The sequence below is a fragment of the Aegilops tauschii genome, chromosome 7 (genome assembly GCF_002575655.3).
Source record: "Aegilops tauschii subsp. strangulata cultivar AL8/78 chromosome 7, Aet v6.0, whole genome shotgun sequence".
Taxonomy (NCBI): domain Eukaryota; kingdom Viridiplantae; phylum Streptophyta; class Magnoliopsida; order Poales; family Poaceae; genus Aegilops; species Aegilops tauschii.
In genome coordinates this window covers 36,989,166-36,998,338 of record NC_053041.3, presented here as the reverse complement: position 1 = coordinate 36,998,338, position 9,173 = coordinate 36,989,166, and the positions used below count along the sequence as shown (strand labels likewise).

The following is a 9,173-nucleotide window of genomic DNA, read 5'->3' as shown; positions in this document are numbered from 1 at the left end:
CCGCTAATGCTATGGATCATGTGACTCTCGTCCTTCGATCCAAAAGCTAGAATTCTGTTACGGTCAAGTGGAATATGTTTGCTTCGATGACCCAAACTTCGAAAGTTGGGATAGTTATATGATATTCATGGAACTGAAAATTATTTTCAGATACAAACAAAGCAATGTTTGTTTGCAAGTATTAGTAAAAGTGTTTACTATGCATTTGACTGTTGGGAAAGGGATCCAGAAGAACGCCTGTCATATAATGAAAGGTGAATAAAACAACAACTTAAAGAGAAAGGAAGTCTCCAAAGGGTGTTAGTATGACTTACACGCCTAGGAAGTCCGGGGCTAATGCCACTCTTAAGTTGGGTGCTTCTTCTGAGAGTAGGAGAAATACTAAAAGTTAAACTGTTAGAAGTATAAAGGCAAAAGGAAAGAAGACTGGAATATCTAGCTCATGTATGAATGTCATACAAGTTTTTGATGTATAGAAGGCTGGTCAAAGATATAGTTCTTGCGAATTATGGTTAAACATGTTAATCACTAATTCTTGGGTATTGTGAGTTCATCACAAAAATGCCCGCTCGATTGCATTCTGTTGCAACTTGATGTAAGAACTACTATGGCCTGAAAGACTAGCTAGAAATGAGGTTAAGGTATACACAGGGAACATAGTAAATGTTACTATACCTTCCATCGGTGTATTGCCATCTGTATTTATTTTCATAATTCATTTAGAGTTTTACAAACTCTATCCCATTGCATAAGGTATCTTGCAAGAAGGTTGTTCATAAGAGAACTTCTTATGTTCGATGTTATGAATAACACAAGGGCCATACTTTCATTATGAATGAGATGTATGTTATGAATATTGATAATAATACAATACCTCTGGGTTTACTTTCATAATTCATTTTAGAGTTTCATAAACTCTAGCCCATTGCACAATGTTTGTTGCAAAAGAGTTGTTCATAAAAACAACAATTGTTGTTAAGTATTATGAATAACATGAAGGGCCATGCTTCCATCCAAGATGGATGTATGTTATGAATATTGATGGTAATATAATACATCCATAACACTGACGCTAAATGTCGCAAGACTATGAGAATACCACACATGTGTGGCACTGTATTTGGTCACATTGGAGAAACCCGCATGGAAAAATTCCATTATGATGGATTTTGAAGTCTTTTGATTTTGAATCATCTGACACTTGCAACTTTTCTCCGAAAAGTGAAGTGACTGAAATACCGTTCACAGGCCATAAGGAACGAGCAACAAACTTATTGGTGATCATACATTTTGATGTATGTAGTTCAATAAATGTTGTTGCAAGTAGTGGATTTATATATCTTCAGAAATGACTCAAGTAGATATACGGATATTTGCTTGATGAGACGTAAGTCTGGATCTTTTGAAATCATTCGAAAGGTTTTCAAAAATGAAGTAGAAGTTATTGTAACAAGAAAATTATGTTTCTGCAATTTGATTGCACGAAGGAATATTTGAGTTACATGTTTAGCGAATGTCTGATGAGTTATGAAAGGGGTTTCATAACTTGCACCTCCCGGAACACCACTGCAAGTGAAAAGTCCGTGGAGATGTAATCTAACCATTTATGACATGGTAAGGTCAAAGATGACATAAATAAATTTGCCATTATCCTTTTTAAAGTGATGCTTTAGAGACTGCGGCTTTTACACTGAAAAGAGCTACATCGGGTCTGTTGAAATGAAGCCATGGTATGGTACGCCCAACCATGTTATATCTTTTCTTAACATTTGGAATATGGGGCTTGTGTAAAAGGTTACAAACCTATTCCAAATCAGACAAGTGCTACTTTGTAGGTTATACCAAAATGTTGGGTACTCCTCCCTCACTATACCGAGGCAAATAGTTTTGCCGCGAAACGGTGTGCTTTTAAAGAGAATGGTTCTTTCAAAAAGGTGAGTGGGAGAATAGTGCAACTTGGCGGGATAAACAGTATCTTCGTCATCAGATCAAAGGAAAGAGACCTTGGAAGTAATTCCAGAGTTTCCTACTGCGACTGATACAGAAGTCTCTACAATAAAATGTATGAACTTCAGTCGAACTTGCAGCTGAACCACGTAGGCAAGGCTCGTGCAAACCTCTCAGGTGCGCAAACGAGATATTGTTGTTAGACAACATTATACCTACGATACTCAAGGAAGCGTTGATGGGCCCTGACTCCAGAATTGGCTAAATGCCAATACAACCCAAGTTAGTTTCCATATAAGTGATTCAAGATTAAAACCTTGATACACCTTTCAGAAGACTTAGAGTCTAACGAATATTTATGGAACTTAAAACTGATACGGATAAAAATGTTTTATCCATAAAGCTCGACTTGTTGAAATAACAAGTTCAAGAGTTGACTACGATGAGGTTGTTTTCATCGTAGCGATGCTTAAAGTCGGTTCGGGTTGAACTAGCAATTAATACATATTTCAATCATGAGATATGAAACATGGATGACAATAGGATTTCCATCTGATGGAAATGAAACCAAGGACTTGCATGTGTTACAGTCCAAGGCATTTTGTCTATCCAAGGGATGCTAGTAAAGGTGCAAACTTCAGAGTTCCAGCGATGGACAGAAGAGAGCAAAATGGAGTTGGAATCTTCGTGCTTTGATGAAATGGTCAAAGGGGTTTGACTTCATCAATGGGTAACGAAGATGCTTGTAATTCAAGAAAGTAAGTGGGAGCGTAATAATATTTCTAAAAACCTTATGTGCTTGTCACATTGGTAATTGGAAATAAATTTCTTGACACGAATTAGGACTTCATTTGAAAATAGTTTTTTGATGAAGTGCTTAGGCTAAATAGCCTCAATACTAGACATGATGATCTATGGAGATAGATTTACCTAATGGGGCTAAGCAATGAATACATATTGACAAGATGCTAAAACCTTTTAGCATTTAAAATGCCAAGGAGTGATTCTTGCCGAAGTCACATGGAAAGAGTTTTTGCAAGACTCGGTGTCCCAAAACACTGATGAGTAAAATACATGATGGAGATTCCACACACTCTTGTGTTTGGATTAATCATGTATTCCATGGTATGTAAAACAACCAGATATGTCCGATACTCCCAAGGTGTTGCGAGTATGGATACCAAAGTGATCAAATTACTGATCATGGGACAACAGTGAAAGATGCCATTGAGTACTAGAGTAAGTACTGATGATATGTTTTCTCGCAAGCGAAGATCATGAAGAGTTCGTTGTAAAATGTTACATCGATACAGTCTTCATCTTTTCTCCATGCGATTTTCGATTTAAGTTAAGGGTTTTGTGTAATACACAATATGGTGGCACATTAGTTGGAAATTGTTCCAAACAAGTTACTATGGCGAATTCTATAACAGAGGCGAAGTATGTTGCCGCTTTAGAAGCGACAAAGACAAAGATGTTGAATCATATAGTTCATTCATGAACTTAGTATGGTTCCAAGAAGGCTTTGGTCAATGGACACTATTGCAGATAGTTGCTCCATAACTCAGTCTGAGGAATCAGGTTTCGACCAATGATTCACATATATACAAAGCCAAGTCCACACAAAATATGAATTTTGTGAAAGCATGAAAATGTGAGGATATGCAGAGATACACATGGAGCTGAAGTTGTCAGATCCGATGGACATCAGGCTATACCACATGCGAAGCATTTTTGACACCAGTATGCCATAGGTGTAAAGTGCATTAGCATTAACTAGATTATTGAGTCTAGTGCAAGTGGGAGTCTGTAGGAGATATGCCCTAGAGGCAATAATAAATGATATTATTTATCTCCGAGTTCATATTATGTTTATGTTCCATGCTATAACTGCTGTGGTTCCCGGGCCCGTATATCCATAAAGGCTCTGGGGAGAACCCATATGCACGTGTGGAATAATAAACAATAAATTGTATTCCTAGTCGTGCCTCTAAGACTAGCTCAAGTGTTGCATGATGATTATGTTTTCCCAATCATGGGCATGTCTATGCCAAGCAACTTTGAGGGCACAATGTCAGGAAGGACATTTGTGTTGAATCGACCCGAATTGATGTTATGCTATGAGATACATTCGTCACAAGTTAATGGTTTATAACACAGAGATAGTTAATGTTTGCATAATTCCTTAGACCATGAGAGTATCGAGTTTCTTCATGCTTGCTTCATGAACTTTGGGGTTTGTTAAACGTCATCCGTAACTGGATGGCTATTACGGCGGCTTACGGGTTCATGGGAAAGTGTTAAGTAACTTGATAGCTCGAGATTGGGATTTGCTCCTCCGACGATGGAGAGATATACTCGGGCCCTCTCGGTGTTACGGTATCCATCATCGTCTGGCCAGACACTTTGTGATTTGATCACGGGGATGCCGGAACACAAAAACGAGAAAAGAGAACAATACCGGTAACGAGGTAACTAGCATAGTGGACAAGTTGTTGATCCACGGGAATGCCAACATGTCTCACCTCGGGTATTTGTAACATATCGCGAAGCAACAGGAATAGCTCATTGCAACTGGAGGTTCACTCGAATATTCATTCGTGTGGGTATAGGGGTCAATATGGGTGTCCACGGCTCCGATGTTGATCATTGATCGGAAGGGGTTCCGGGTCATGTCTATACTTCACCGAACCTATAGGGTCACACGCTTAAGGGTCATCTATCTGCTGAATACTAGACAAGGAGTCTGAGAGAAAATCACTGAAAAAGTTTCGGACACCGAAAAGTTTCGGACAGCGGAAAAGTTCCGCAGAGAGAGGTCACCGGATGAGTTTCGGTGAAACCGAAAAAGTTGTTTCGGGGTATGCCATTAAGTCAAAATGGTTTCGGCACATGCCTGATAATTCTTGGAGGGTGCCAGAATCATTCTGGAAACTTTTTGGAATTTTCAGAAATAAAAACCGAAAATGTTTCGGAGCTGCCGGTACCGCTTTGGCTGTTTTTCGCAGATGAAATTCACTAATCTGAAATTGTTTCAGAACGAATCCAAAATCATTTTAGTGGGTACTGGAATTATTCGAAGACCCACAGAAATATTTTCGGATTTAGTGGACGGGAAAAATTGTCTTCATGAATAGTGAAAACGCATTCTTGTTTGCTTTTCGCAGATGAAAAACACTAAACCGAAATTGTTTCGGAACGCGTTGAAAATTATTTTAGTGGGTACTGGAAATGTTCTGAGCCCACATAAATATTTTCAGTTCGAACGGATGCTGAAAAATGTCGTCATGAATAGTGAAAGTGCTTTTTGCTTGGCTTCTTGGAGAAGCCACCTTGAGGGCCTTTTTGGTATTTCCCCCCTTGGCTTCTTGGAGAAGCCACCCTTGGGCTTGGCCTATAAATAGGGGTGGAGGGGGCTGCCTAAAGGATCATCCCTTCTCACATACAAGTGCCATGCATGATCTGGCTTCTCTCTCCCTCCCAGCGAAATAGTTTCGTAGAGCCGAAAGGCTGTCTGGGTTCCGGTGGGAACTAGTTCTGGACGGCGAAGCCCTGCCGGATAGATGACACCGTATGTGTGCAACTTTGTAGAGAGATCGTAGTTTCGGTCTTAGTTCGTGAGTGCCTCCCGAAGGGCTGTCCGTGTGACCGTCCGAGTTTCGAAGGTCCTCCCGAAGGGCTGTCCGAGTGACCGTTCGAGTTTCGAAGGTCCTCCCAAAGGGCTGTCCGCGACACCGTCCGGGGGACTGTTCGACCGCCTCCCGGAGGGCTGTCTGAGGAGCAGATGAGGGTATACATCCTCGCGGTTGGAGCATTCCTAGAGGCTATGGATGGCAAACCTCCTGACAACTTCATCACCGATCAGGATGGTGCAATGAGGCAGTCAATACAGAGCCACTTTGCAACCACCGTGCACCGCTGTTGTCGATGGAACATCATGAAAAAGTTGGTTGGCTGCTGTCTCGAAATCCAGGACTCTCTGATGATTTCAACAAGTGTGTCGACTTCAGCTTCACTATAGACGAGTTTGAGTAGAATTGGGCTGGGTTAATGATGAAGTACGAGGCTATGACACACACGCACTTTGAGAAGTTGTACGAATATAGGTCAACTTGTGTGCCGTGCTACTTCAAACACAGGTTCTTCCCCTGTAGGAGATATGCCCTAGAGGCAATAATAAATGATATTATTTATCTCCGAGTTCATATTATGTTTATGTTCCATGCTATAACTGCTGTGGTTCCCGAGCCCGTATATCCATAAAGGCTCTGGGGAGAACCCATATGCACATGTGGAATAATAAACGATAAATTGTATTCCTAGTCGTGCCTCTAAGACTAGCTCAAGTGTTGCATGATGATTATGTTTTCCCAATCATGGGCATGTCTATGCCAAGCAACTTTGAGGGCACAATGTCAGGAAGGACATTTGTGTTGAATCGACCCGAATTGATGTTATGCTATGAGATACATTCGTCACAAGTTAATGGTTTATAACACAGAGATAGTTAATGTTTGCATAATTCCTTAGACCATGAGAGTATCGAGTTTCTTCATGCTTGCTTCATGAACTTTGGGGTTTGTTAAACGTCATCCGTAACTGGATGGCTATTACGGCGGCTTACGGGTTCATGGGAAAGTGTTAAGTAACTTGATAGCTCGAGATTGGGATTTGCTCCTCCGACGATGGAGAGATATACTCGGGCCCTCTCGGTGTTACGGTATCCATCATCGTCTGGCCAGACACTTTGTGATTTGATCACGGGGATGCCGGAACACAATAACGAGAAAGAGAACAATACCGGTAACGAGGTAACTAGCATAGTGGACAAGTTGTTGATCCACGGGAATGCCAACATGTCTCACCTCGGGTATTTGTAACATATCGCGAAGCAACAGGAATAGCTCACTGCAACTGGAGGTTCACTCGAATATTCATTCGTGTGGGTATAGGGGTCAATATGGGTGTCCACGGCTCCGATGTTGATCATTGATCGGAAGGGGTTCCGGGTCATGTCTATATTTCACCGAACCTATAGGGTCACACGCTTAAGGGTCATCTATCTGCTGAATACTAGACAAGGAGTCTGAGAGAAAATCACCGAAAAAGTTTCGGACAGCGGAAAAGTTCCGCAGAGAGAGGTCACCGGATGAGTTTCGGTGAAACCGAAAAAGTTGTTTCGGGGTATGCCATTAAGTCAAAATGGTTTCGGCACATGCCTGATAATTCTTGGAGGGTGCCAGAATCATTCTGGAAACTTTTTGGAATTTTCAGAAATAAAAACCGAAAATGTTTCGGAGCTGCCGGTACCGCTTTGGCTGTTTTTCGCAGATGAAATTCACTAATCTGAAATTGTTTCAGAACGAATCCAAAATCATTTTAGTGGGTACTGGAATTATTCGAAGACCCACAGAAATATTTTCGGATTTAGTGGACGGGAAAAATTGTCTTCATGAATAGTGAAAACGCATTCTTGTTTGCTTTTCGCAGATGAAAAACACTAAACCGAAATTGTTTCGGAACGCGTTGAAAATTATTTTAGTGGGTACTGGAAATGTTCTGAGCCCACATAAATATTTTCAGTTCGAACGGATGCTGAAAAATGTCGTCATGAATAGTGAAAGTGCTTTTTGCTTGGCTTCTTGGAGAAGCCACCTTGAGGGCCTTTTTGGTATTTCCCCCCTTGGCTTCTTGGAGAAGCCACCCTTGGGCTTGGCCTATAAATAGGGGTGGAGGGGGCTGCCTAAAGGATCATCCCTTCTCACATACAAGTGCCATGCATGATCTGGCTTCTCTCTCCCTCCCAGCGAAATAGTTTCGTAGAGCCGAAAGGCTGTCTGGGTTCCGGTGGGAACTAGTTCTGGACGGCGAAGCCCTGCCGGATAGATGACACCGTATGTGTGCAACTTTGTAGAGAGATCGTAGTTTCGGTCTTAGTTCGTGAGTGCCTCCCGAAGGGCTGTCCGTGTGACCGTCCGAGTTTCGAAGGTCCTCCCGAAGGGCTGTCCGAGTGACCGTTCGAGTTTCGAAGGTCCTCCCAAAGGGCTGTCCGCGACACCGTCCGGGGGACTGTTCGACCGCCTCCCGGAGGGCTGTCTGAGGAGCAGATGAGGGTATACATCCTCGCGGTTGGGAGGTTGTAAATCCTAGCTGCGGGGATCTGCACCGCCGATCGTCATCGACTCTACTTCCCGCTGCGCTACGAGTCGGTAACGAAAAAGATCGAACCTTGTATGCAGTCTCCATAGTGGTCCTGGGCTGGTGCGTAGGTCAGAAAATTTTTGTTTTCTGCTGCGTTACCCTACAGCCCTTCCTACAGTCTACACAGCGTAGTGAGGGGTTCAACGCCGTCCTAAAAAGATATGTGAACCCACACAACTCAATGCTGAACTTCGTCAAGCCATATGAAAAAATCCAGAACCACATCCTTGCCAAGGAAGGCTGCAATGATTACAGGACAGAACACCTTGAGATTGAGCTATGGTCCAACTTCCCAATAGAGAAGCAAGCTTACAAAACCTATACTAGGGACCTTTACCGCAAGTTCAGAGAAGAGTTTGAGCTGATTGGACGTTATAATGCATTCCAAGTTGGTGCTGATATATTTGAGCTCAGACCGAACCAGGAATTTGTTGCCAAATATGGTTCTCGAAACTACTTGGTGCAGGCAAGGGTGGAGGAGGGTTCCTATTTGTGTGAGTGCTGTAAAATGGACAAGGACGGCATCCTTTGTTGCCACATCCTCAAGGTGTTCACCCATATTGGAGTTGATGTCATACCGGAAAGGTACCTGCTAAGACGGTGGACACCTAATGCTGTACCTAGTGCGCCAGGGACGGGTTATGAGCAACCGGATGAAATGCCTCCTCAATCAAAGAAGCAGATAAGGGGAGGAACATGATATACGATTTTCGGAAACTAGCAAAGTTTGCGAGTGGTTCTGATCCAGCACAAGCTATTGTTACAAGCATATGCACGCAACACGTACCGAGATCGGCCACCTGAACAAGTCCAAGAAAAAGAAAAAACCGACTGCTGCCACGGGGCCATCAGATGATGGCAACCCTCGAGGACCTCCTCCACCTCCAGGCAACAATCAGGGGGCTCATCATCCAGGTAATTACCTGCCCCAACTCCTGATCTAACTAGGTGTGTAACTTCAGTTGCACACATCATTGTGCCCCAGTTACACACATCATGGTTCCCAGTTGCACAGATCAGGCTGC

The 9,173-nt window shown here is 42.6% G+C and overlaps 1 protein-coding gene across 1 annotated transcript; it reads left to right on the top strand.

Moving 5' to 3' along the window:
• Positions 1-8,329: 8,329 nt before the first annotated feature.
• Positions 8,330-8,848, top strand: LOC141026724 (protein FAR1-RELATED SEQUENCE 5-like). Its single transcript, XM_073503567.1, has one exon. It carries the CDS (start codon positions 8,330-8,332, stop codon positions 8,846-8,848), a length of 519 nt encoding a protein of 172 aa, XP_073359668.1.
• The last annotated feature ends 325 nt before the right edge of the window (positions 8,849-9,173 follow it).

Bases quoted from the DNA above. Each gene is read 5' to 3' on its own strand.
- LOC141026724 (XM_073503567.1), top strand. From the start codon at position 8,330: ATGCTGAACTTCGTCAAGCCATATGAAAAAATCCAGAACCACATCCTT.